Source organism: Monodon monoceros, unplaced genomic scaffold, assembly GCF_005190385.1.
Source record: "Monodon monoceros isolate NGI ecotype Baffin Bay Population unplaced genomic scaffold, NGI_Narwhal_1 Super_Scaffold_13, whole genome shotgun sequence".
NCBI lineage: Eukaryota > Metazoa > Chordata > Mammalia > Artiodactyla > Monodontidae > Monodon > Monodon monoceros.
Window position 1 is genome coordinate 71,018,972 of NW_021703769.1, and position 27,215 is coordinate 71,046,186.

The window sequence follows — 27,215 nt, forward strand, 5'->3', positions numbered from 1 at the left end:
CTTCCTTCACCCCCCTCTGCTCGCCCCGTAGCAGTCGGGCAGGGGGCCGCAGGCCAGGGGCGGGCCCAGGGGAGGGGGGCAGGTTACAGGGACCCCCCCCTCCCCGGGAACCGGCGGTGGGCGGGGCTTGAACCCCGGAAACGGTGCGGGGGCCCAGGCCTGGCCCAGGACCCCTGGGCCGTGGGGGCCGGGAAGGGGCCAGTTAAAGGGCCAGGGGCGCCGGGGAGAGGCGGGGCGGGGTGGGGGGAGGGGAGCTGGGACTCGGACCCCCGGACTGAGTGGGGCCCGGGCAGAAGCTGTGCACCCTGCGCCCGAGGAGCCCCCGTTGGCCTGGGGGGGCTGAGGGACTAAGCCCCCCAGAGCAGGACCTCCCCCTGGAAGGGCCGCGCCGCAGCCCGTGGGAGGGCCTCGCCCCCGGCGCCCCCCATCTCCACTCGCCGCCGTCCCGGCCTCCGCCGGAGGGAGGGGCCGAGCGCCCTCGGGGGGCCGTGGACCCCGGCGTTCTGAGCGTTTCGCGCCCCGTGCCGCCCGGCCCCCCCGCCGCCGATGGCCGCCGACCCGCCGGGAGCTGCCGAGAAGGGAGAGATGGCTCCCGGGACACGTGTGAGGTGGGTTCATGCGGCTCCTCCTCACCCCCAGACCTGGGCAGCTCCCAGTCCCATTCATCCTCAGCCCGGCCTCTCTCTACCTTACCCGCCCCCAAGCTCACCCTCTCTTTGCTCCAAACTCCTCATCTCTAATCCTCCTTCCTGTTACCTCTCAACCTTGGGGAACTGGCCTGCCTTCCTAGACCCTGCTTCCCCTTGCAGACCCCCATCCCCGCCTGCAGTCGCCGCCTTCCAAGGCCCCTCCCCTGGAGCGCTGGAGGGCCCCTTCCCCCCATGGATGGGTCTGGAAGTCCCTGGAAAGGGGGAAGCTGGGGTAAGACTCTGGCCATAAAGAGACCCTCCAGGCCTGCTGAGTCTGTATGGGATCTTGGAGGATCTGGTTTCCCTGGGAAGGGGAACCCAAGGGATTCTAGACAATTAGGGGTGGAAAGCAGCTTGGGAAGCTGGGGGGGATGGTGCACATGTAGGACTGAGCCCGTCTTGAGTTCTGTGGAGATGTCAGGCTGGATTCGAGAATCCCAGGGAATCTGGGAGATTGCCTAGGTTAACCTGAGAGACCCATGAGGAGGCTGTCTTAGAGCAGACGGAGCTCTGTGGGGAGCAGAGGAGTTGAGATTTTTGGCTGAGGAGGGGCTCTGAAGCAGCATCTCAGGGAGGGTTTCCGAGCACTGGGAAGTTGGGCAACAGTGACTCTTTAGGGACTGGGTTAGGGAAGAAGGATACCATTGAATCCGGTGAGGAAATCTAGATTTTAGGGGAAGAGAAATTGGGTGTTAGTAGCTTATGAAAGAGAGAAGAGAGGGAGTAGGAAAGGTCTAGAGCTTCCACCCAGGAATCTGTGGGTATTTGGGAGCTAAATCTGGGGCATTTTAGATTGGGGAGCGCATGGGCTGGAGCACATTTGGGTAACGGGAAGAGTTGGGACCTGTCTAAGGTAACTCCACGGACAAGGAGCCCCTGGCTTTCCAAGGAGCTTTGCTGTGGGGATGTCAGTGGAGAGGGCCCATGTCCCTCTCAGTGTCCTTTCGTCCTCCCTGGCCTAGGCAGGGGGGCACGATGAAGTGTCAGAGCAGGAGTGAGCTCAGGAAGCCAGTTCTCGGGGATCCCAGAGGGCCCGGGTGAGCTGCTTCAGGGAGAGAGCGGCCTTGCCTAGACAGAGTGGTTCCCCTCACCCCCTGCAGGAGGGACACCTTGGTCCTTGTCTCCCTGGGTAGGAAGCAAGCTCTGGCTGCCTAGGAGTGGGGGAAGCTGCCAGGAGTCTCCCCGGCCAGGGCCCCAGTGGGCCCCTGACATTGCCACCCTCCACCCACAGCCCTCGGCGTTGCTGACGCCCCCAATGTCGTCGAGCAGCCGGGGGCCGGGGGCCGGAGCGCGCCGACGCCGAACCCGCTGCCGCCGCTGCCGGGCCTGTGTGCGAACTGAGTGCGGGGACTGCCACTTCTGCCGAGACATGAAGAAGTTTGGGGGGCCCGGGCGCATGAAGCAGTCGTGCCTGCTCCGGCAGTGCACTGCCGTGAGTTCTGCCCCCGCCGTATTGGGCACGCCTGGGGCTCCGGGCACCTTTCCCCAGCCAGCCCCAGCGCCTTTCTGGGTGGCTGGTGGTGACTCCTTAGAGTGTAATGTAAAGTTGCTGTTTGTTCACTCATTCATTCACTGGCTTGTTCAAATATTCGCCAGGCCTGTTTTTGTCCTCAGCTTCAAGCTGGGGCCAGTGTTAGGGTGTACAGAAGAATCCATCCCACGCTGTACCTTCACCTTTTTCCCAACTTTCAGAGGTACAGGCCCATAGAAAGCTCAGGCCCTCTCGTACCTCTTCCCAGAGCTGGCCCTGTGAATAGGTCTTTGCCTTCTTTGGCGTCCTTTTCACCTGTTAGAGTGGTCTTGGATTTGAGGCCAGTCTTACCTGCTGTGTGACCTTGAGCAAATCACTTTGAACCTCAAGGTACCTTCTCTGTGAAATGTTTCCTTTGCTGAGTTGTAAAGGTTAAACAGCATGGATATGAATGTAGCTGCTACAAGGCCCAGCACACAGTAGGTATCCAAGAAACATGGGTTTCCTCCCAGCTTCCTCATCCTTTGAGCTTCCCAGGGCTCCAGAGAGTGGTCCTTCCCCAGCAGCCATGAGGAGCCAGCTGCATCCTATGTCCCCCTCATGCTGCCACCTCCCTTTTTTCCTGCAGCCACTCTTTCCTTGTTGGTCTCTTTACCCCACAGCCCCTCCCTTTTCCTCCTTTCTCCCCCAACCCTTACCTCACTTTCCTTCCTTCTTCCCCACCTGCTGCTTCCTTGAACCTGCCTCACAACTTTCTCGATATGATTCAATATTACCACGGATTTTCCCAAACTCATGTTGTCTGAAGGCCACTCTCCTTTTTCTAGGACCAGCCAGCTGCCTTTAGTGTTCCCAGGGGTCTTGCCAAAACCGGGTTTATTGTGGGGTCCAGGGCAATCCTTGTGCTGCTCACTGAGCAAACTCAGAATCACCCCGAGCTGCTGCTGTGTTCCCTCCAGCCCTCTCTGGGTATTATTGTCACGTTTGTCTACAGTCTTCTTCCTTTCCCAAAGCCAGCTACAATTTCAGGGTCACAAAGGCCCTGGATCCAGATGCAACGATCACAGCAGTAATAACAGCTATGTATCAACTACATGTCCTGCATTATCTCATTTTTATGACAGTCTTGCAAGAAAAAAATTCCTAGCCCCATTTTACAGATGGAGAGACAGAGATGTAAGGAGGTTAAATCAGTTGCTCAAGGTCATACTGCCAAAAAGGAGCAAATTCAGGATTTGACCCAACTTGGCCCACGGGTTCTGAACCTCATCCAGCAGCTGGCCAGGATCCCCAGAAAGAAGGGTATTTCTCCTGCTGCTTGCTTTTGGGGTCCCTGACGCCCTCTCTCCCCCGACAGCCTGTGCTCCCACACACAGCTGTATGCCTCTTGTGTGGGGAGGCTGGGAAGGAGGACACAGTGGAGGGAGAGGAAGAGAAATTTGGTTTGAGTCTCATGGAGTGTACAATCTGCAATGAGATCGTCCACCCTGGCTGCCTGAAGGTGATGGCCCTGGGGACCCTGGAGGCTGGGGTAGGGCAGATTGTCGGGGAGCAAGGAGGTGGGCTAGGCTGCCTCTGAGTTTGCTGGCACCTGACATCCACTCCCTGCCCTCTGCCTGCAGATGGGGAAGGCTGAGGGTGTCATCAATGCAGAGATCCCCAACTGCTGGGAGTGCCCTCGCTGCACCCAGGAAGGCCGGACTAGCAAGGTAGGGGCTGGGGCTTGTCTGGGTGCTAGGCTCTGGGTAGGCGGGATGTTGGGGATCTGTGCAGAACCTCACCCCCAGCTTCCATCTCCCCAGGATTCAGGTGAGGGACCAGGCCGTCGCAGGGCTGACAACGGCGAGGAGGGCGCCAGCCTGGGGAGTGGATGGAAGCTGACGGAGGAGCCGCCACTTCCACCACCCCCACCCAGGCGCAAGGGTTCCCTACCTGCTGGGCCCCCCCCAGAGGACGTGCCTGGGCCCCCCAAAAGAAAGGAGAGGGAGGCAGGGAATGAGCCCCCTACCCCAAGGAAAAAGGTGAGCCAGGGAGCATGCTCACTAGGTCCAGCCTAAGGGATTCTGGGAGCTGTAGTCCTGTTCCTTTTAGAGGGGAGTGGGCCCTGGGAGATAGTGCTTCATGGGTTTCCCCCAGGGATTGTAGGGAGACGTAGTTCAGGAGTTGTTGGTGGGAGGATGGTGCGTGCTCAGTATGGTGGAGAGGTACAGGTGAGAGGCAAATGGCACTGGACAGGAAAGCTTTGGGTGCTTTAGGGAAGAGGCAGAGAGCATGCTCAAATTAGCTGCTGCAGAGGAGGAAGGAGGGGCTGGAAAGGGCCTGAGGGGGAAGAAAGAGGAGATGAGAGCATGCTCAGTGAGCCAAGCTACTGGTTACAAGGTGAGCATGCTCAGAGTTCTCCCTGAGATGGGGGCTTCTGGGATTTGTAGTCTAAGAGGAGAGCATAGATCTTAGTTTTGTGGACAGTGTGGGGCTAATGGCGTCTGTCCCTTTCCCCCATCTCCTTCTTGCCTTGGTAGGTGAAAGGAGGCCGAGAGAGGCACCTGAAGAAGGTGGGTGGAGACGCCTGCCTCCTCCGAGGATCGGACCCAGGCGGCCCCGGCCTTCTGCCCCCCAGGGTTCTGAATCCGAGCCAGGCTTTCTCGTCCTGCCACCCTGGGCTCCCTCCCGAGAACTGGGAGGTGTGCCGGGGACCTCCTCCCTCCCCTTCCCACCTTTCCTTGCCCCACCTTCCACCCTGAAGACAGAAATCTGTCCCTTCCTGCCTACGTTGTCCTGCCCCAGCCCCACTTGGCCATGATGGGCATTTGGGCCTCTGGGAAGAGTGGAGGGGGAGAGTGGGTTGGGGCCAGGCCACAAGAGCCCCGGATTTCCCAAGAACCCTTGGGGTATCGTCTGACCCATTTGCCTTGTCTTTCCAGACCTTAAAGGGGAAAGAACTGAGTTCAAATCCCTGTTCAGCCACTGACTCCCTCATTGGTCTTGGCAACTTGTCAGCTGCTCTGAGCCTCAGTTTCCTCATCTGTGAAATGGAGATGATACTACCTCCCTTACCCCATCTATGCCACCGAGCTGTTTAATGACATTAAAGTAAACGAGCTTTGTAAACTGAAAATGTACTAGATTCTAGGGAAATAAGGCCCAGAGAGGTTTAAAGACTTGTCCAACGTTACACAGCAAAACTAGAATTCAGATGTCACTTTGCACTGACACACTGAATGCCAGGGTCTGCCTGATTGTGTTCAAATTCTGCCTCTGCCATTTATCAGTTTGTAACCTTGGGCAAGTCCCATAGTCTCTGAGCCTAAGTTTCCTCATGTCTAAAAAGAGTGGCCCAAGTTGCCCACTCCATCCCAGCACTGTGAGGATGTCATGAGTCAGGTTGGGAAGCTCCACCCAGGGCCAGACAGTCATTGTTACTCTCACATCATTGAAGAGACACTTGAAATTGTCTGGTCCAGCGTTCCATGTTGTAGATGATGAGAAAGGGGCTTCCCAATGTCACACAGAATGGATAGCCCAGCCAGTACTCAAAACTAGACCTGTATGTGTTCTCCACACCTCACTGCTTTTGGAAACTCATAAGCTAGTGAGACCCATAAGACTTAATTCTTTGGATCAGCGCCTTCATGTGACAGATAAGGAAAGTGAAAAGTCCAGAGGGGGCCATGGCTTGACTGAGGCCTCATGTCACTCAGGAGCAGAGCCAGGGCTGGAACTCAGGACTGTCCCTCGGGCCGTTCATCCCTTGGTGACTCCTCAGGGATAGGGGGTGGGGAGGTATGTGTCAGGCCCTAGAACAGCCTTCCTCTTTCCCCGCAGAAACCAAAGCCGCCTTTGGCCTCTGCGGAGGGCCCGGCGGTGCCGTCCCCATCACCCCAGAGGGAGAAGCTAGAGCGTTTCAAGCGGATGTGCCAGCTGCTGGAGCGGGTGCCTGACACCTCCTCGTCCTCGTCAGACTCCGACTCGGACTCCGACTCGTCAGGCACATCCCTGAGTGAGGATGAGGCTCCTGGGGAGGCCCGGAATGGGCGACGGCCAGCCCGGGGCAGCTCAGGCGAGAAGGAGAACCGCGGGGGGCGGCGGGCTGTGCGCCCTGGCAGTGGGGGACCCCTCCTCAGCTGGCCCCTGGGCCCCGCCCCCCCGCCCCGGCCCCCACAGCTGGAGCGGCACGTGGTGCGGCCCCCACCTCGAAGCCCCGAGCCCGACACGCTGCCTCTGGCTGCCGGATCCGACCACCCCCTGCCCCGAGCCGCCTGGCTTCGAGTCTTCCAGCACCTCGGGCCCCGAGAGCTATGCATTTGCATGCGAGTCTGCCGGACTTGGAGCCGCTGGTGAGTGGCCTGGACAGGGCTGGATTCCATTGCCCACACGCTCCTTGCTTGCTGTGTGACCTGTAACAGATCCCAGAGCCTCCCTGGGCCTTGTTTTTGTAATGATAATGCTTCTGCAGGATGTACATACTGCGGTGTTGACTGTGTACAGGTTGCTTTTTATATATGAGTTCACTGAACCCTCACAACTTTGTGAGGTGGGTACTGTTATCCCATTCGTCAGATGAAGCTGAGGTCAAGGTCATGTGGAGAGGAAGCAGTAGAACCAGGAATTTGATCCCAGTCCTTCTGGCTCCAGAACCTTTCCTCTTAATAACTGTCATTTATGAGTGCTTAGTATGTGCCAAGCATAGTGCTGACTGCTGTGCCTGCATCATCTCACTTGCTTTTCACCTCCCTCTGCTGAGGACAGTCTTATTATTGGTCCCACTTACCCATAAGAAAGCCCTTTGCCGAGTGGCCTCTGTCCTCCCAGAGGCAGCCATATTTGGGCCTCCTGATACTGCTTGGAACTTCTCTGTGGCCTGGAGCCACCACCAGCACCCTCTGCCTACCCTCCTCCCATCTCCCCACTGCTTTCTTTTTTTTTTTTTTTTTTTGGCGTACACGGGCCTCTCACTGCTGCAGCCTCTCCCGTTGCGGAGCACAGGCTCCGGATGCTCAGGCTCAGATGCCATGGCTCACGGGCCCGGCCGCTCCACGGCATGTGGGATCTTCCTGGACCGGGGCACGAACCCGTGTCCCCTGCATCGGCAGGCGCACTCTCAAGCACTGCGCCACCAGGGAAGCCCCCCACTGCTTTCTGAGTCTTGTTTCTACAGAAATGGTGGTCATCTTCCCAAACCCCTGGTCTTCCTCTTTGGTCCTGCCCTTGGCAACCCCCCCACCTCTCCATCAAACTCCTACAACACTCCTCCCTCCATACCCCCCCCCCAAAAAAAAGAGCACATAGAGGCTTGCTGCATGTTGACAAGCCTTCATTCACTTTCATGTTCCCATGAAACTGTTTAGGGCAGATACTGTATTTGTTTCAGCTTCATGTTCTCAGCACAGGACAAAGGGTAGTGTAGGTGCTCAAAAAACATTTTATTAAATGAGTAAATCCGGACTCTTTCCCAGGCCCTTACTGTGGGCCAGGCATCCTGTTGGGCACTTTGTAAACATTAGCTGATGTGTTCCTCATAATAAGAGCCCTGCAGGGTGGGGGAATGAGGGACACCTGAAAGCACAGTGCAGTTAGTGGCTGACCTCAAACCCCAGTCCTTTTCCTAAGGATTTTGGGGTGCTTGTTCATACTTTCTGGTCTCTGTGGAAGCTATATAGCTAGGAAGAGAGGAAGGTAGGCTCTGGAGGTAAATTACCTGTAGGTGAATTACTCTTTCTCTGATGAGCTGTATGCTATCGGGCTAGTTCCTTAACTTCTCTATGCCTCAATTTCTTCATCTGTTAAAACAGGGGAACCAAGGCATTTACTTCCTAGTGTTTTTGTAAGCTAATATACATAAAAAAATTGAGGACAGTACTTAGGAAAGAGAAACTTCTCAGTGCCTTAACAGCAATCATTATTACTCACTCAGCTACACATATTTACTGAAAGCATAGACTTTTACACCCTCAGAACACGGATCTGTGCCCTTGAAGAGCTCCCAGTCAAACTGCAACATAGAAGCAAATAGTTACAGCAGTTGCTGGGGATCAGCGCCCTTGCCTCAAGTAATAATTGAGGAAATGTTTGCTGAGGCCTCTTCATCAGGGCCAGCCCTGTGTTTGGCACGTGGGATCCAGAGCTTTAAGAGGACCTGATTTCTGCCTCAAGGGGAGACTTGTGACTGGAGGCGGACGAAGCAGAGAAGCTGGACTGGACGGTGGTTTCCAGCTTGGGCCCTGGAGTCTGGCACCCATGGGTTTCATCAGCTGTGATTCCTGCACTTCCTGGATGAAATGGCCATGGCTGGATAACTATACCTATCAAGGCCTCCCTTTTCCTGTCTGTAGTCCGGGTTCATATCAATACCTTGTGGGGATAAAATGAGGTGGTTCTTGCAAAACACTCAGCACAGTACCTGAAGGGTGCTAAACACTCGATAAAGTAGTGGCTTTTGATGAGAAGGATGAGGGGAAGGCGGAGCAAGGGCCTGCGTGGGGCACAGTGGGACCAGTCAGGAGTCTCTGTCAGCGTAGGCACAGAAGCAGGGGCAGTGAGGATGGAGAGGAGGGACTGGAGTTGGGAACTTTTTAAGAAGCAGAATGGCTTGGATTTGGTGACTGAATGGCTGTGGGGGCAGCAGGGTGACTCTCAACTGAGTTTCTGGTCCATGAGCCTGGGTGGGCAGCAATGCCATGGCCCAGGCTTGGGAATACTGAGGAGGGGCAGGTTCCGGGATAAAGCCAAGAGCTCAGATTTGCCGTGTTTGGTCTGAAAGGCCTTTGGGCCAGTCAGGAACAAACAGGAGAGAGAGCAGCTGGATGTACAGGTCTGATGCTTAAAAGAAATAGCCAAGTTCGGGAGTTTGTAACCTATAGGTAGCGACTTCAAGGAAGAGGGCAGAAATCAGAATGTCAGCATTTGTGAGTTAGAGAAAGAACAGGCAGAGAGAGATCGAGGGCACAAGTGTGTCCTGAAGGAGAGAGGTTGAGGAAGGAGTGAGTGATGAGCAGGGTCGGGTGTTGACAAGAGGTCATGAGAGGCCAAGGACCAGAAGTGGCAGTTGGATTTCGCTACGAGGAGGCGTTGATATCTTTGGCTGTGCTACGTGGGGGTGAGGGCACTGGAGCCAAGTCGCCTGGAGTTGAGGTTGGACTTGATCTGTTTGTTCTCTGCTGTGTCCCTAGTTTCTAAGATACGCGGCATACAGTAGGTACTGAAAAAACACTTGTTGAATGAGTGAATGAATGAAAGTGAGGAAATCAGGATAGAATGTGGAAAGAGGTAGTGATGGTGGAGTGGGAGAGAAATTTATAGGTGGGAGAGCAGGAGGTTGCAGGCTTTCCTGTCTGGTGCCTTTCATCTTCTCTTGGAAACGGGCGGCAGAGTGATCTGCCCAGGCGAGCAGAGGGAGGGCGGGTGGACAAGGCCTGGGGGAACTGCTGAGTCGCAGGGAAGAGGGTTGGGACTTTGGAGGAAATGAGCAAGGAGGGAACTAGACCCCAGGTTCAAGGCAGTTGGGGTTAGGAGTAAAGACTTAGAGGTGGACAGATTGGAGGACAGCGGTGGCAGCAGGGAGTCCAGAGAGCTGAGAAGGAAGAACTGTCTTCGGTTGGAGCCAGGAGGCTGTGCATTCCTTACAGGTGGCAGTTTGGGCTGGTCTGGCTCTGTGGCCCCAGAGGGCCTCTGCAAGAGGGAGGTTTTACACTCGAATTTGGGGATTTGGAGGTGGACTTAGTAGGGTGCTGACTTGGTCAGGGGTGTTGAGTCAGGGGGAAAGGGAATGGGGTAAGGCATTTGGACATAAAGTTCTACCTCCCCTGGCTTGATGTATGCTTTGGCCTCAGACTTCTTCTGACCTCTTGCCTAAGTGTCATTCTCTAGTCTAGAAGGAACTTGGCCATGGCTCCCTGTCACTTTCACAATGAACTTCCACGGTCCTGTTGGACATCTGGACACGAACAGTGACTACACTAAACACTTCTTCTTTTTAGAGAAGCCCTTCAGAAGGGTCCTGCACTATCTCCCTTCTTCTTTTTTTTAACGTCTTTCATTTAGTTTTTTTCAATCATTGTTTTAAAAAACTGGAAGTATAGTTAATTTCCTCTCCCTTCATTTATGCAGCAAACCTTTGAAATAAGTGCTGCCTTTACCCCATTTTATGGTATGGAAAGCGGAGGCCCAGAGAGAGCAAGTGACTTGCCTAAGGTCACTCAAAGCACAGAGGTGGCAGAGCTGGGATTTAGATCCCCACGGCTCACACTCCTCACCTCTGAGCTCTATGGCCACAGCCGTCCAGCCTGGCATTCCAGCCCTCCTTGCCACGGCACCCCTACCCTGGGCCTCCTCTAGCCTCACCCCTGCCTCTTCTCCACTTCAGAATTCAGGCTCTCGACCCAGACTAGCCTGGTTTACAACCTGGCTCTGCTACCACTAATAGCTGTGGGACGTTGAATAAGTCTCTTAACCTCCCTGGGCCTCATTTTCCTTACCTCTAAAAAGGAGGCTAGTATTTACCTCCTAGGGCTGTTGTGAGGTTAAATACTTAGTGCACAGAATGCAGTAAACCCTCAGTGAACACTAGATGTTAGTGCTAGAGTGACTGTCATCGTCATCCTCATCGTTAAGGGGAGATGATGAATTGCCCTTTGTTCCTGCTGCCTCAGGTTCTCAGAGCTCTCCGTTTTCTCTCTGTGCACTGGGCCTGGATACTGGTTCTTCCTCATCTGGAACTCACATCATCTTCCTCCCCTCACCGGAATAACTACTGCCTTCCTTTTTTTTTTGCCGCGCTGCGTGGCAGGCAGGATCTTAGTTCCCCAACCAGGGATCAAACCCGTGCCCCCTGCAGTGGAAGCTCAGAGTCCTAACCACTGGACCGCCAGGGAAGTCCTAACTACTGCCTTCCTTAAAGTCTCAGATCAGGCATTGTCTCCCTGGGAAGCTCCCCCTCCCAGTTTCTCATTGACTCTTATCATGTCCCTTGTTGCCTTACTTACTGTGGACTTAGCTGTCACTCCCCTGTTTTCTCACTGTTCCATGCCTGGACACTTAGTATCAGTAGGGCCCTCAGTGACTGTTGGCTGCCACTCTGAGGTTTAAACCCAGTGTTCTGGTCATCTAAGGGCAAAGGGACAAATTAGCTACAGCCAGGAAAAGTCAGGAGAGACTTCCTGGAAGAGGAAGCACTGGAGCTGAGCCCTGAGTGATGTGGGGTGGATGGTATTTCTGTCAGTCACACATGTGCCAAAATGCGTTGGCACCAAACAACGTGTGTCTATAGGTGGGCAGGTGGTTTGGCCTGGCTCTTGTGGAGTACGATATAGAAACAGTTGGTGGCCTATGTGTGCCCCCAGGGGGAAGGGCTCCCTTCTAGCCGTGGAAGATACAGGAGGGCTTCAAGGTGGTGGCGGCAGTTGAGCTGGAACTCAAGACTGGGTCGGAGTAAGCAGAGAGATTTTGGATGGAGTATGATGGAGAAAAGGACCTAGGGGCAGAAGCTGGGTTGAAGGTGGGTTACTTTGGGGTTTGTTTTTTTCCTTTTCCTTTTTAGAATTGGAGAGATTTGCAAATGTTTATTGGTTGAGTGGACGGAACCAGGAGAGGGAGAGGCTAGAATGCCAGAAGAGGGGGGAAATGGTAGGAGGTGGCAGGTGGGACAGAGGGGTGGAGTTGTTCAGATTGAAGGCTTAGTGTCTGTGCTTCCAGCTTTCCCTAAAATGTCACCTGGGACTCTGGAGTGTGCCTGGCAGTTGTAAGTGGCACAAAAACATGGCTTAATCCTTCCATTATTGATAGTTTTGAAAAGGAAGTCTCTCCATTGGGTGCTATTACATCTTTAACACCTTTCTAATACTTATCTCCCTGTTTAATAAAAATAGTCTTTAGATAGTAGCCAAGAGCCACAGAAACACCTAGCTAGAATTTAGTAACCCTGGCCTGTTACTATGGTGTTTATTTCTAAGGTTAACATATTTATGTGAAACAATACTGGTTTTAAGTTCAAAGAGGGGAATCAATTTAAACATAAATTCATGTTCTGCAGATGAGTGGATAGCGAATGACTAGAGTTTGGGCATCACTGCCCCAGCCCAGGGCTTCTTGAAGGGAAAGCCTCCAGAATGGGGGCTGGGAGGGAGATAAGAGACAGCTTCCTGCATCCCTGCTCACCCCTGCTGCTTCTGACACAGTTCATCTAGCCCAGTGGGAATTTCCTGACATGGCTTTGAACTACTGTACTAGAAGAAACTTTTCAAACTGAGTCTTGAGGAACTTCAGTGTACTACAAAGTATTAGTAGATGACCTTGGGAGAGATGGGGAAGGGTTCCCTGGTAAAATAAGTTTGGGAAGCCCTTTTCCAGGTCTCTGCATGTTGGCCTAGTCAAGGCTCTCAGAAATGCTGGGATCAGGATCAAACAAACCTGTTTCACTTTGTTGAGGCCTCATTTGTCTTTGTAGTTTCAATACCTGGGACCTACTAGGCCTTCCATAAACACTGACTGAGTGTATAAATGGGAAGCCATAAATGAGGTGTGTTGTAGGGGGTGCTCTGTGGGAGCTTTGAGTGGTTCACACTGGCTTGGCATCATCCATTCATGCAACAGATGTGCACCAGGTAATGTACTATGCACCTGGCCTGGTGCTGGGCACTGGGGCTGCTGAGGGGAAGAAGCCAGGGCTGGCCTCGTGGAGCCTCCATTCTAGTTGGAGGGATACAGTAATCAAAGAGAGACTAGGGCTGTAAGTCAAGCCTTGGGCAGCTGGTCCTCAGGATGGGCAGACGCGAATCAAGGGCAGAAATTAATAGAGGATGAGAAGTGCCCACAGCCACCATAAGAAGCCCAGGGTAGGGGATGAAAGATCTCTTTGGGGCTCCATCAAATACAGTGTGTGTGTGTGGGGTGTCTTTGGCAGAACGGCAGAACGCTTTAGCAGCTGTAAGTCCCACTAAGTATAGTAACCCCATTTGAGCTTACAACAACCTTGTGGGCAGGCTGAGTCTGGACTGTCATCTCTACAAGGCCTCTGAGGCTCAGAGAGAGGAGTGAACTTGCCCAAGGTCTCACATCCAGTTAGTGATGGAATTGACCCCTGAGCCCAACGCTCTTGGCCTGGGTCCTGGGGCTTCCTGCCCTCCCCGCTATCTTATATGGACCAGGAGAGAGCTGGGGTGAACCGGTTAGCATGGGGGTGGGGAACTGTGGGCTCCCTGAGAGCTGAGGACTGAGGTCTCTGTCATCCCCTTGTGGCTGACAGGTGCTACGACAAGCGTCTGTGGCCTCGAATGGACCTGAGCCGGCGGAAGTCACTGACCCCGCCCATGCTCAGTGGTGTGGTTCGTCGCCAGCCTCGAGCTCTGGACCTCAGCTGGACAGGTGTCTCCAAGAAGCAGCTCATGTGGCTTCTGAACCGACTGCAAGGTAGTGCCAGGTGGTGAGGTGGGACTGGGAGGAGGAGGGGGACAGACCTAGGACGGAGTCCTCCTAGCACCAGTTTCCCGACGCCCCCAGGCCTGCAGGAGCTGGTGCTCTCTGGCTGCTCCTGGCTCTCCGTCTCTGCCCTGGGTTCAGCCCCACTGCCGGCCCTGCGGCTCCTGGACCTCCGCTGGATCGAGGATGTTAAAGACTCCCAGCTCCGAGAGCTGCTGCTGCCTCCGCCAGACACCAAACCAGGTGCAGCCTCTGTTTACTTCTTTGTAGAAGAGGTCGGACAAGGTGGGGGTATGAGGCCTCCAAGGTCTCTTCTGACTCCTGCTGGGTATTAAAGAATTTGAAGAAAGGACAGGATACATGAGTTTGAGTAGACAGGCCCTGCTTGGCCATTGTTCATTCATTCGCTCTCCTGCTGTGTGCTGGGCCCTGTGATCAGAGCTGAGGGAACAGGATGAGGAGGATGTAGCCCCTGTCTTCTAGGGGGAAGATGATTATGGGATGAAACACATACAGGACAGGAGGATGACACAATTCTGGGAGAAGCCAGGGGATTGTGAGTGAAGTCTCTGGGTGTGGCGGGCACTACTGGAGAGCCTTCGCCAGAGGGAGCAGCGGTGACCGCTGTGGAAGAATGCAGGCCCAATGTGGCTGGTCAGTTCCGTTTCTCAAGAGGAGCCAGAAATAAGGATTTTCTGTGAAATATCCTGGTTTTTAAATGATGGCAATTAATTCAGATTCTTTTAAAATTCATGTGTGGACCCAGCAAAAACATGACTGAGCAACAGATTTGGCCCCTAGATCCTCTTGTCCTACAGTGAAAGGATAAGGATTTTGCTGAGGGAACAGAGCAGAAAGAGAGAGCCAGTTGACTTGGGAGGTTGTGTGGCGGTGGTAGTTTCATTTCCCAAGTCAGACCAGCCACCTCTTCACCTGGTCAGGCCCAAGTCCCCCACCAGGTAAAGTCAGCTTTATGGCACACATAGTTCTGGGTCCGGCCCTATGTAGGGCCCTGGAGACCTCAAACTGAGTCAGACCCATTCCCCGCCCAGGTGGAACCCCAGTCATGCGGAAGAGAGCGACTCAGAAGTAGAAGGTTATGGCGTGACATGGTGGGAGCTGTGGGCGGGGGGCGGGGGGCGAGTGGTGGGCAGGAAGGCAGTGAGAGAAGCCCTCCTTGAGGGGGTGCTATTTGAACTGAGTCCTGAAAGGGACAGCGTTTTCCCAGGGAGTGTGAGGCAGGAATAAACAGTTTTATGGGATGTGAGAACCATATTGGCAAAGGGGGATGCTGGGAACTGAGGCTGGTCAGGTGAGCACAGGCCTGGTCACTTTGGGGGTCATATGGAGGTGTGAGGTGGGGATGCTAAGGCCTGGGGCTCTTTGTCTAGCTCTAGCCAGGAGATGGGATACTCACGGCATCTTCTCTGGCCCCCACCAGTCTGTTCTCCATAATGAAGCCGGTGAACTATCCAGAAGGTCAGATCTGTCCACATCATCCCATGCTCTACACTCGTTCTCATTGCTCCCTGGTGGTCTCTGGATGAAGATCAGTATTTTACCACAGTCGATAAAGCCTGGCCTGGCTCCCACTGACCTATGGTGTCCTTACACTTCAGCCTCCTTGCCAAGTGTCCTCCAGCCCCAGGGCCTTTGCCCACTCCTCTTTGCTTAGAATGCTCTATCCTCCTTCACCTGATGAACACCTAATTGTCTTTCAGGCCTCAGCGTAAATGTCACTTCCTCCTAGAAGCCCTCCATGATCTTATCCCCCATTGAGATTACAGTCCCTCTTTTAGAGAACAGTCCCCTCCCAGCATATCACTGTACAGTTGTGAAATGATTTGGTTAAAGTTAGTTTCCTCCCACAAGATTCTTAAGCTCTGTGAGGGTGAGGACCATCCGCTCACCCCAGCACCTTGCTTTCACAGCTCTCTTTCATGGCTCCCTTCTTCCCACCCCATACCCCTCCACAGCAGTCTTGGAAGGGGAGTAGAGGAAGAACTAGGATTTTTCCCATTTTCTGGATGAGGCCCCAGAGGCCCAGAGGGGTTGAGAGCCAGACCTGAGCACCCACCCACTGCCCACTCTTACTGGAGTTGGACTGAGCATTGGGAACAGTGCATTCCAGGAGGTGAGAAAGTGCCGGTTGTCTGGCAGACTGACTCCATCTCCTCCTGCTTCAATTCACTTCAGTCTAAGCCCCTTTCTCAGGAGCTTGCAAAGGTGAGCTGTCCAGGCCTCCAAGGCCTAAATTCTCGTTGGGACTTTACACCCACCTTTATCATCTTGGCTCCCTGGCTTCGTGCAGCATTCCTGGAGCAAAACAAAGTTTTCCTACTTCCTTGCTTTTGCCCCTGTTGTTCTCTGCTTAGCTACGCTTCCCTCCCATGTTCGCTCTCCACATGTTCAAATGCTTAAAGGCCCACCTCAGTGAAATCCTCCCTGACGCCCACTTCTCCTGCCCCAGCCACATGTGAGCTCTCTTTCCTCTGCTTCCCTCTACTGGCTCTTAGCTGTGGCCCGAGGTTGAGGGCATCTGCAGATATATCCCCTTTCCAGGCTCTCAGCTCCTCAAAGAAAAAAAAAAAAGAGGTAGAATTCAGAGATTGCCAAGTCAGGTGCCCACAGACTTGGTGGCCTGGCAGGTTACAAAAGTGGTGGGCTTGGTGCAGGACGTTAGGGAGTACACCATGCCGCTTTCATCATCAGGTGAAAGGGGTAGCCCAGTGATGGCAGAGCTGACAATTTTTCAAGGAAAAGCTCTACATCAAAAATTTCTTTATAAAAATGTCATTTTGGGAATTCCATGGCAGACCAGTGGTTAAGACTCCAAGCTTTCACTGCTGAGGGCCCAGGTTCAATCCTTGGTCGGTGAACTAAGATCCTGCAAGCCGTGTGGAGTGGCAAAAAAAAAAAAGAAAAAAAAGTCCTTTTATGTAGCATCAGTCCCTGAGAAAATTTTTAGCACTGTGCAGACACCATAGAACACTTGTGTAGGCTAGCTTCCTGACTTTGTGACATCTGATCTAGTTTATTTAGGGGCTAGGCTGGTGTCTGGGAAGCAGATAGCGCTGTGGGAAGAGTTTGGACTTAAGAGTCACAAGGCCTCGTGTCCTGGCTCTGTTAATTCAGATCTTGGATAGATTGTTTAGTGATTTGAAGCCTCAGTTTTCTCATCTGTAAACAGGAATGATGATCAGAGAACTTGTTTCCCAAGGCTGTGGTTCTTAAAGTGTGGTCGCTGGACCAGCAGCTCAACATCGCTGGAGAACTTGTTTTTTTTTGGTTTGGTTGGTTTTTTTTGGCCACACCAGGCGGCATGCGGGATCTTAGTTCCCCAATCAGGGATCGAACCCTGCAGTGGAAGCGCACAGTTGTAAACACTGGACCACCAGGGAATTCCCTGGAGAACGTATTAGGAAAATAAACTCTGAGGCCCCACCTTAGACTACCTGAACTCTGGGGGCGGGGCCAGCTGCCAGGGAGATGCAGAAGCCTCTCCAGTTGGAGAGCCACTGGCCTAGGAGCAGGCAGCCACTTAGTTGGTGCCTGGCCCACAGTGCATGCTCAAGCAATGGCTGCTGGTGCACCAAGGGAATTAAGTTACAAAAACCAAAAACGGAAATGCAGGATCGTGGTAGAGACAATAAATGGAAAGCTTTGGGTGCAGAGATAAGGGGTGGGTGCTCTTCTACCCTGGAGATAGAGGAAGAGGAGACCTCTGAGCTCAGACCAGAAAGCCAGGGACCCTGGCCAGGCAGGGGATTGAGCACAGGTGGCCCCAGGCAGAATCTCTTGGGGTAGGGTCCCCTGTGGAGTTTGGCCCAAGTATTTGGCGGGGAGAGAGAGGAGTTTGGAGCTGAGACGGGTGAGATCTTGTAGGAACTGGAATGTTCTGCCAAGGAGATTGGACTTCTCTGAGGTGCCCTTGGAAAGTTTTTAGCAGAGGAGGGATGTGGTCTCATTTGCATTTGAGAACGGCTCTCTTTGGATGAGTGAGTGAGGAGGCTGGGACAGGAGTTCAGGCAGGAGTGGTGTCACCCCAGTGGTGAAGGGATCCAGATGGGGACTCCACTGATCATGGAAGGAGAGAGATGTGCCAGAGGAGCCTGCTGGGATGGCAGTTCCATCGGGGATGTCATTTGTTGGATGAGTGGCTACATATTGAGCACCTATGCCCCAATTCCTGGGCACAGAGCAAGAACAAGACAGACAGAAATTCTTGCCTTCATGGAAGTGACATTCTAGTGGGACGAGAGGAAAAATATATAATATGTCAGATGGTGAGAAAAAGAGGGAAAAGTGCAGGGAAGGGGTTTGAGTATGTGGAATGTTACAGTTTCAGGTGGAGTAATCATGGAAGGCCTCCTTGAGGAGGCAGTGTGAGCACTGGACAGATGAAATGATGTCGAGTTTTGTGTGTTTGGGGGAGAAGAGCAAGCCATGAGCCACGTAGAGAATGCAAGTCGAGGTTCTCTTATAGTGGGAGCAGGTTTGGGGGTGGTAAGGGATGAGTGTGGAGACACAGCTGGTGCAGGGATGGCAGCAGCCAGGAGGCTGACCTCTTCTCTGCCTGCCCAGGGCAAACGGAGAGCCGTGGGCGGCTGCAGGGGGTAGCTGAGCTGCGCCTGGCCGGCCTGGAGCTGACGGATGCCTCCTTGCGGCTTCTGCTGCGCCACGCACCCCAGCTGAGCGCCCTGGACCTGAGCCACTGCGCCCACGTTGGGGATCCCAGCGTCCACCTCCTCACGGCCCCCACCTCCCCGCTCCGAGAGACCCTGGTGCACCTCAACCTCGCCGGTAAGCGTGGTCCCTTGTCTGTCCATCCTGCTAACCTCTTGGTCCCTGTGGTCCATGCCCACCCGCTACTCACCTTCCTGGTCTCAGCTGCCATTGCCCCATCCCCAGGTTGCCACCGCCTCACGGACCACTGCCTCCCGCTGTTCCGCCGCTGCCCGCGCCTACGCCGCCTAGACCTGCGCTCCTGCCGCCAGCTCTCCCCTGAAGCTTGTGCCCGGCTGGCAGCCGCCGGGCCCCCTGGCCCCTTCCGCTGCCCAGAGGAGAAGCTGCTTCTCAAGGACAGCTAGTTGGGTGCCCCCCACCCTCCCCCAGGACTCATCAGGAGCCTGGACCTCAGGCCTTCATTTCACCCCTGCCAGGAGGCCAGGTTCCCCACCTCATGACTAGGGATTCCTGCCCAGGGACTTGAGCCAGCCTCCCCTGCTCTACCCCCTGCACTGATATCTCTGGGGGTCTCTCCTTCCCATCCCCTCCCCCTTCCACCTGCTTCATTGTCCATTCCCTGGGGGGAGTGGGTCAGAGGTACTGGGGGGTGCTGAGCCAAAGGGATGGTGGGAGGGGGGCAGAGGTGCAAGTCTGAGGGAGGGAGAATGGGGAAAGGGTATCTGCACACAGGATACTGGGAGCCAGGGGGCTGGGGGAGGCGGAGGATGGGCGGGGGGGGGGGGGGCGGGCAGAAAGCAGACCACCAAGGGTTCAGGGAACAAAGACCAGATACTTGGAGTTGGGGGGTGGGGTGGGGGGGGCCCGAAAAGGGAAACCAGAGGAGCAATTGGGGATCCAGACGTCGGAGATGAGGGGATTCGGGGAGCCAGGGGAAAGGCAGGGCTGAGTGAGGGGTGGGGGCAGGAGCACCCCCTCGGGGTCACCCCTCTCCTTCCTCCCTCCCCAGATTTCAGTTCCTTCCCCCCAGCCCTGACTCCTTGAACGTCACTGACAATGGCAGCTATTGTGAGGAGTGGGGGCTGCGGGCCTACCCGCTGTTCGGCGCGGCCCTGGGGAGCGGTGAGGGGTACCCCAGCCCCCTACCTGCCTCCCCGCACTATACTTGAACATTCATCTGTACTGAAGTGTTACTTGAACCGGGGGAACCTCGGACCTGGGGGAGCCGGAGCTTGAGGGGACAGGACCAGCTTGGACTGAGACTGGACTGGTGGGCACCCAGTTTGGACTGGACCACCCCCAGGCTCTCTCTTGCTTTACTGTATTGAGCAGCTCCACCCCTCCTGACCTGGGGTGGGGGTGGGGGTGGGGGTGGGGTGCCAGCCCAGTGATGGGGAAGATGGGACTCCTCCAGCTTGGCTCTTCCCACTCTTTCATCGTCATGGAAACTTGTATCCCATTTGCCCAGGGAACTGCCACTCCTGGTTGCCATGGAATTAGCAGCCAATGGACACCTCCCAAAGCCAGTGCTAAGGCTGGAAAGGGCCCCTCTTAGTTGCCGTGGGAACTTAGTAACAGACTTTCGGCCCTCCCCTGCCCCTTCCTCCGCTGCGGGGGCGGGGTTTGGGGAGCCAGGGGGAGGGGTCGGGGCCAGGTCCCGCCCCTCAGCCCAGGCCTCCCTGGGGAGCCAGGTTGTACCATGTAGGGGAGGGGGGAATCTATCCACATACCTCAGGTAACAGGGAGGTGCGCGGGTGGGGGGAGGGACTGGGCGGACCAAAGGCCGGAGGGGAGGGGGTCCTGGGAATCGCAAAAGGCTTGAGGATGGGGCCGCTTGGGGGAGGGGGAGGAGGCAGCCCGGCCGGGGGCAAGTGGGGAACCCAGCCGGGCTGGGCCCCTGGGCCCCGGGTCTGTACAATATGGTTTGCTATAAAAGTCAAAATCTTCCAGCTGGGGCCGCCGAGTTCGTGTGTGTGTCTGCGGCGGTGGGGATGTGGGACTAGGGCGGGGATGACCCGAGTGTTCTTTGAGGCCCTGGGAGGAGGGGGCTGTTTGGATGGATCTGGGGGACCTAGGTCCTACTGGGCTTCCGGAAATTGAGGATTCAGGGTCTCCTGCGGTCCCTACAGTTAGATGAGCTCACTTTCCCGGAGTTCACTGTTTAGGTAGGGCTTTGGAGTCTGGACGTTGGAGGTGTCCAGGTGTACCTGCAGTGGTCCAGAGCCCGGAACTCCCAGTCACTGGCTGGGGCTGGGCGTTCAACTCAGCGGGGCTCAGGCACCTAGAGGATATTCTAAGTGGACTGGGGTCTCGGGGTCCCTCGGGATCTCTGCGGACGGTCCCCCGGCTCCACCCCATCATGTGGCTGCCCCGACTCCGCCTCCGCCCCAGTTCCTGTTTCGGCCTCGGCAGTCCTGCTTCAGCCCCTAGGGCTCCACGCAGACGCCTGCTCTTCCTTCTCCGCCCGGGCCACGTCTTCCTGGGCGCTCACCGTCCGCATCCCCGCTCGTCCCGCCGGGGGATGGGGCCTTCCCCCGGCCTGGGCCGGCCCTGCTGGGGTCCCCGAGGCGACTCGGCCCCGCCTTGATGGACTGGCCCGCCTGGTGCTGCGGCCCCAGGATGAAGGGCGGCGAGGGGGACCCGGGCGAACAGGCCCCGCTGAACCCGGAGGCCGAGAGCCCCGCGGGCTCGGCCACCTACCGGGAGTTCGTGCACCGCGGCTACTTGGACCTGATGGGGGCCAGTCAGCACTCGCTGCGGGCGCTCAGCTGGCGCCGCCTCTACCTCAGTCGGGCCAAGCTGAAAGCTTCCAGCCGCACGTCTGCCCTGCTCTCGGGCTTCGCCATGGTGAGGGAAGGGAAGGGTCGTACAGGGTGGGGGTGAAGCGCAGGGGGGGGCACCGGGTTGGGGGCAAAGTGAACGGGTACCCAAGGGAGACAGGGTAGAGGAAAGGGAAGGACCGGTTTTTAAGAGGTACAAGAGGGGTAGCAGACAAGTTACCAAGGGACTCCGCAAGTCCCTTTTTATGGGTGTGTGTGTGTGTGTGTGTATGTGTGTGTGTGTGTATGTGTGTATAAACAGGTCCCTAGCATAAACTGGGCCGTGGGGAGGATAAGCAAGTCCTAAAGGTGTCACAGGGGACACGTCACGTCATGGGGGTAGACAATCACCAAGGGGGATACATATGCAAGGATAGAGCGAAGTGCTCCAAAAGGAGCATGGTCCAGCATTAGTGGTTACTAGATCCCCACCGGAGGTTCAGCAGCAAATCAGAGCTGGGTGGGGGCTGGGAGGTGGGGTGGTTGAGAGAACAAACTGGATGGAGTGGTCACACCCAAAAGGAGGGCGGCCAGGCCCCAGCAGGCACAGAGGGTGCTTAGTGTAGCCCAGGAAAGCTCTGAGAAGAGAGGATGCCCGTGAGGGAGTCCCTAGCGAAAAAAGCTGCTTAGAAAGCTGATGCAGGATTCTGGAGATGATAAACTCCAAGTGCAGGTGATATCCGCTGACGGTCCCGGGCAGAGGCCTCACAGGAAGTGGGACCGAGGGAGGTCCCAGGGTGAGGAGCAGTTAGCAGACACAAGTCCTGGCTCTTTCCTGCTTGTGGCCAGCTATGTAACCCTGGACAGGCCTCCGCCTCCTCGCAGGCCAGTGGGAAATTGTGAGATCATGGAGGGTGCACCTGTGTAGCTTGCCAAGTAGCTGCCTCAAGGTGAGCTCATTCTTGTCATCAAACCCTAGATCCAAGCATGTCAGAGCAAGACACACATCAGAATGCCTCAGACTACCTGTTAACGGAAACCACGGCTCAGAATGGGGCAGTGGCTTTGCCTGCCAAGAGCACCCATCAGCTGAAGGATATAGGATGAACTGGGACCCAGGGTCGCTAGACTGTTAATCCAGGGTTTCCCACCATCATGACAGGAAGAAGGAGAAAATGGGCTGGAGGAGGGTCCTCATAGGAACATGAGGGGGATATCAACATGAGGATAAAAAGGGGTCATAGCACTAGGTGATTTGCGTTAGTCTCTGCTCCTTTCTGTGCTACAACCTCTGTATTAGAATGATGAGAGGGAAAGTTTCTACCCCTAAGGGTCATCCTAGGTCTATGGTTTTCTACGTGGGGGTCCGGATCTGCAGGTCAGCTCACCCTTCCTGATGTGGGGTCATCTCAGGACAGGGAGCTGGCTCCCCTTCACCTGTACAGACCGCAGAGGGAAGGGAGCAGCCGCGTGGACCTAGCTGAGGGAGTTGCCCCACCCCCATATCCCCCATGGTCCAGCCTGTTCCCAAGGGGACAGTCCGGCCAGCTGCTGGACTTGCACGTTGCTGGGGTGACAGCTTAAGGGCCAGGACCTTCTCTGCAGGATCAAGAGGCCAGATGAGTAGGTTCTGGGGGCCAGACTGGCCCCAGTCCTGCCAGGGGAGGTCAAGCCTGAGTCAGGCTGTGGGAGAAACCAGGACCAGGCCTGGCCCAGATCTCTTGTCTGTGGAAAACACCTGCTAACACCCGCCATGGCCCCATTTCCCAAAATATTCAGCCTTGCCTTCCTACCACCACCCTCCTGGCTCTGCACCTTCCTCCTTCCCCCAGCCCCAGAGCAACCTAATGGATCTTGCAAGAACCAGGCATGGGGAAAGATCCCGATTCTGGAATTCAGATGGCCTGGGTTAGAATAACATTATATAAATTGTGTTGAACCATCACTAAGTACCAGACACTATGCTTAAGGCTTTTATGTGCATCATCCTTCTATTATCCTATGAAGTAGGTACCACTACTGTGACCATTTTACAGATGAGAAAACTGAGGATCAGAGATGTTAAGACACCTGCCCAGGGTTCTACAGCAAGTAAGTGGCAGGATTGAATTTAGGCAGTCCAGCTCTAGAGTCCAAATGTATACAAGCCTAGAACAGAATCATCAACTCAAATGTTTGCAAAGGCCTTTGGCAATATGGATGCCAAGTTGGCTGGGTGGGGACTGTGGCTATCAAGAGACACTCGTCACCCATCCAAAGGGAGCAGCCATGACTCAGCCCTAGCTGATCGGTGCCATGCAGGAATGTGGGCCTGGTGTAACCAGACCTTCCAAGTTTCCAAGAGGATCTGGAAATAGGAATATTTACATGACATCTCTTGAGTTTTAGAAGTTGGCAACGTAATTCTTTAAAAAAACACACTGTCTGAGCCAAGCAAAACATGTTTGCAAGCTGGCCTGGGTTTATGGCGTGCCAATTTGCAAACTCTGGCCTTGGACTTCAGCGTTAACTCTAATAATAACAGCAAACACTTACCTGAGCATACTGTGTACCTCACACTATTCTTATCACTTGATATATATTATCTCATTAAATTTTTAAAACAACCGTATAAGACAGGTGGGTGCTGTTATCAATCCCTATTTTCCAGGTGAGGAGACTGAGGCACAGAGAGAACCAAACCACTTGCTCAAGGTTGCACAGCTTATGGAGCTGAAAATGAACCCAGGCCGCCCCACTCCAGAATCTGTGCTTTTTAACCCCTATGTTATAACAAGATAAGATTGTCAGAAACATGCCATCCAGCCCTCTAGATAGCCAGGTGGGGAAACAGAGGTCTGGAACAGGACAGAGCCTTGCCAAGGCTGCCCATTCATTCACTCAACAAAGACTGGGTGCCCTCTCTCTGCCAAGCACTGTTCTAGGTCTTAGGGATACATCAGTGATGTACACCAAGAGACAGAAAACCCCTCTACTGTTGAGGTTATGGGCACTCAACCCATCCCTTCTTGTCCCCACAGGTGGCCATGGTAGAGGTACAGCTGGAGAGCAACCACGAATACCCGCCGGGCCTGCTGGTGGCCTTCAGTGCCTGCACCACCGTGCTGGTGGCTGTGCACCTCTTTGCACTCATGGTCTCCACCTGTCTGCTGCCTCACATTGAAGCTGTCAGCAACATCCACAACCTCAACTCTGTCCACCAGTCTCCACACCAGCGACTCCACCGCTACGTGGAGCTGGCCTGGGGCTTCTCCACTGCCTTGGGCACCTTCCTCTTCCTCGCTGAAGTTGTCCTGGTTGGCTGGGTCAAGTTTGTGCCCATCGGGGCCCCCTTGGGCACACCAGGCTCTGTGGTACCTGCCTCCCAGGTGCCTCAGACTCTGCCACCAGTGGCCGCCTCCCTTAGTCCAGCTTCCAAGCCATCCTCTGCTTCTGTAGCCCCGTCACAGGCTGAGCCACCTGAGGCCTGCCCACCTCGGCAAGCATGTGGCGGTGGTGGGGCCCATGGACCAGGCTGGCAAGCAGCCATGGCCTCCACGGCAATCATGGTACCTGTTGGGCTTGTGTTCATGGCCTTTGCCCTGCATTTCTACCGCTCCTTGGTGGCTCACAAGACCGACCGCCACAAGCAAGAGCTAGAGGAGCTGAGTCGCCTGCAGGGGGAGCTGCAGGCTGTGTGAGGCCGGTGTTAGCCACAGCTGCGAGCACCGCCTCTCTCAGGGGTCAGCCAGAGGCCCCAGGTCTACGGACCCCATCCCCCGCCCTGCCTGGAGCCACTTCCTGTGGCCACTCTCAGGTAGAGAACAGATTCCTGCCCTCAGGGTCCTTTGGGCTGGGCCTTGGGCAGCTCCCACATTCCCAGGGATTCTCCCTGTCAGTCTGTCCTATGGGTTTTGGAAAGTCTACTCTACACCTGGGCTGGGAGGAGCAAGGGAGGAAGCGGAAGGTCCTCAGTCCAAGGCTCATGCGGTAGGTAGAGGGGAGGCAGGGAGACCCTGTCAGACCTTTGGTGCTGACTCTTAGCCACTTGCCCCCTTATAGAATGTGGAGGTCAGAAGCTTACATACCCACCCAGCTGCCCCAGAAGGCAGCCAATCCTTGCTATACTTTTGTAAAATCTATTTTATCGTTGGCTTTTTTTTTCTTCCTCATCCTCAGATTTTGATGGGTTCCACCCTCTTGCTTTGGTGTTTGGGTAGAGGGATTTGGGTGTTTCTACCCTAGGCCTATGTCCAGCCTTTCCAAGGAGGAGCCACCCTATTTGGAGGAAGTTCAAATGCCTGCCCCACTGCCCTAGACCCACACTTATGCTTCTGTATCTGGTTCCTACTCCTGGTTCAGAGCTGGGGTCGGTGTGCCCAGCCTGATCCCTAGCAAGGGTTGGGGTGAGGTTTTAAGGGAGGAGGTCCAGTCCATAGCCCTTGGAATACAGAGCTATTCTGACACTGAATTTTTGATGCACCTAGTTTTGTATAATAAATTGTTTCACACATGTCCCTGTGGCTGTGAATGGGGTGAAGGGGAGGCCTTGTCGGGAACAGCTGACTTGTTCTTAAGAATCAAGTGGAGGCAAGTGTCCCTGGGGGAAGGGCAGGGGTGGAGGAGAGGAGGTTCCAGGTATGACCCCCTTGTGGTGCTGACAGGGGCCAGTAGCTTCTGAATGTGGAGACTGAGTTATTCTAAGGCTAAAGGCTTTTGCACTCTTGTTACTGAGCCCAGGGTCTCTACCTCATCCATTGAGGATTTAGTATAAGTTTCTTTTAGTGTAAGTTTCTTTCTTGAGTGACTACTACATACTAGGGGCTTCTCATAGGTAATCTTATTTAGCCTACTTAACTTATTTAAAAATCATCTCAAGAGGCAAGTCTTTATCATTACTCTTTCAGAGATAAGGGAGCTTCAGCCTAAGAAGGCTGAGGATCTTGCCCAAAGCCACCCAGTTAGTCAGTGAAAACTTAGACTACTTTTACCATCACATGGGGAATGGTTTTATTTGAGAAAAGGAACCAACATCTTTCAACTGGGACGAGAGAAAGGAATCTGATCTCATCACCCATGTTGCCATTATAAATTTATTTTTTCAGCCTCATTTTCCTCAAATTTGTAAAGGGTCCTAATCCTCTCCCAGAAGGATTGATTCTTTTGATGTGAGACTTTGGACAAATCTCTCTTCCTCTGTTCCTTAAAATTGTGAATTTGCATGAACCAGGTCTCAAGGGCCCTTCCCACATTGTTTTAATGCCTACAATAGTTCCGCATGACAGTATTTAACATCCATTTTCAGAGAAAGAATCTGAAGCTTTAAGAGGTGGTTAATGACTCGCCCAAGGTCATACATCGAGGGGGCTGACAGTACTGAGAGAAGTCTGGAACCTAGGGCATCCTCAGCACAGGCAGTGCCTGGGAGTGCCATTACCCTGAGACCTAGATGCCTGCAAACAAGCCTAAGAAAAACGGTGCCCAGAATCAGGGCGACCTCAGCCCCAGGGTCCGAAGTTTAAGCCCGGGCTGGTGCTGCCCTCGAGCGGCGGGACTGCGTAAGCGAAGTGGGGCGGGGGGCGGGGGGCAGAGGGTTGCACAGCTGAAAACGGCGGGCACAGGGACCATGACGCCCGGGGAATCGACCAACCCACCCAAGTTCAAGTGCGACCTAGTTTATCGTTTCTTACAGGACCGGTTCAAGGTCCTTTAGGGCCCACCGGCCTTATTACATAACTTTAAGACAGACTAAGATGTAATCACTAATGGCGGGCCAGTACGGGCAAAATGCGGCACCTTCTGAAGGCCTCAGTATCCCCATCTGTCAAATGGGCATCTTAAACAGCTAGAGGCCCAAGGAGGATAACGGGAGTTAAACGCTCCCTGCATTACGTGCGGCGCCAAACAGCCTGAGTCACCGTTGTTGGTAGTATTTTTCCACCTCCCGGGCGCCGCTCCCAGCCCACCCCGGTTTCGGAGGGTCCTACAGGAAGCGCCCCCGCGACGCCCGGCTCCACACGCTGACCACGCCCTCTGCGCGCGGCGCCTTGGCCCCGCCCACGAAGGAATTCGCAGATTCGCTAGGCCGGCTCCTCCTCAGAATTATTCGGGCCTCTCTATACTCGGCTGAAAATCCTCATCGGACTCTGTAGCCATTTCTCCCAGGTCAGAACTGAGCAGTCCTCTGAGTTGTGCTAGTAAGGAAGATCCAGGAAAAGTGGC

The 27,215-nt window shown here is 54.8% G+C and overlaps 2 protein-coding genes across 6 annotated transcripts; both read left to right on the forward strand.

The window, feature by feature from the left end:
* The first annotated feature begins 285 nt into the window (after positions 1-285).
* FBXL19 (F-box and leucine rich repeat protein 19) lies at positions 286-20,210 on the forward strand. 5 transcript variants are annotated; one of them, XM_029219496.1, is made up of 11 exons: positions 286-608; positions 1,921-2,121; positions 3,518-3,661; positions 3,783-3,869; positions 3,963-4,181; positions 4,680-4,841; positions 5,983-6,494; positions 13,397-13,560; positions 13,651-13,812; positions 18,154-18,372; positions 18,481-18,933. In XM_029219496.1, exons 2-11 carry the CDS (start codon positions 1,945-1,947, stop codon positions 18,657-18,659), a joined length of 2,025 nt encoding a protein of 674 aa, XP_029075329.1. In that variant the 5' UTR covers positions 286-608; positions 1,921-1,944; the 3' UTR covers positions 18,660-18,933. The 5 variants fall into 5 exon arrangements, with proteins under 5 accessions (XP_029075329.1, XP_029075326.1, XP_029075327.1 ...); XM_029219493.1 differs by lacking the exon at positions 286-608 and adding an exon at positions 736-921 and having other exon boundaries at positions 18,481-20,210; XM_029219494.1 differs by lacking the exon at positions 286-608 and adding an exon at positions 855-921 and having other exon boundaries at positions 4,680-4,712; positions 18,481-20,210.
* Positions 20,211-20,315: 105 nt separating this feature from the next.
* Positions 20,316-25,510, forward strand: ORAI3 (ORAI calcium release-activated calcium modulator 3). The gene is made up of 2 exons (XM_029219508.1): positions 20,316-21,102; positions 24,035-25,510. The coding sequence occupies exons 1-2, from the start codon at positions 20,842-20,844 to the stop codon at positions 24,692-24,694; spliced, it is 921 nt and encodes a 306-aa protein (XP_029075341.1). The 5' UTR covers positions 20,316-20,841; the 3' UTR covers positions 24,695-25,510.
* The last annotated feature ends 1,705 nt before the right edge of the window (positions 25,511-27,215 follow it).

What these genes read in the sequence shown, in the direction of transcription:
- FBXL19 (XM_029219493.1), top strand. Translation starts at nt 886, where the DNA reads ATGGGTCTGGAAGTCCCTGGAAAGGGGGAAGCTGGG. An exon ending in AGGAAGGCCGGACTAGCAAG is followed by an intron (nt 3,870 to 3,962) that starts GTAGGGGCTGGG and finishes CCATCTCCCCAG; the next exon opens with GATTCAGGTGAGGGACCAGG. An exon ending in GCTTCTGAACCGACTGCAAG is followed by an intron (nt 13,561 to 13,650) that starts GTAGTGCCAGGT and finishes CGACGCCCCCAG; the next exon opens with GCCTGCAGGAGCTGGTGCTC.
- ORAI3 (XM_029219508.1), top strand. Translation starts at nt 20,842, where the DNA reads ATGGACTGGCCCGCCTGGTGCTGCGGCCCCAGGATGAAGGGCGGCGAG. An exon ending in TGCTCTCGGGCTTCGCCATG is followed by an intron (nt 21,103 to 24,034) that starts GTGAGGGAAGGG and finishes TTGTCCCCACAG; the next exon opens with GTGGCCATGGTAGAGGTACA.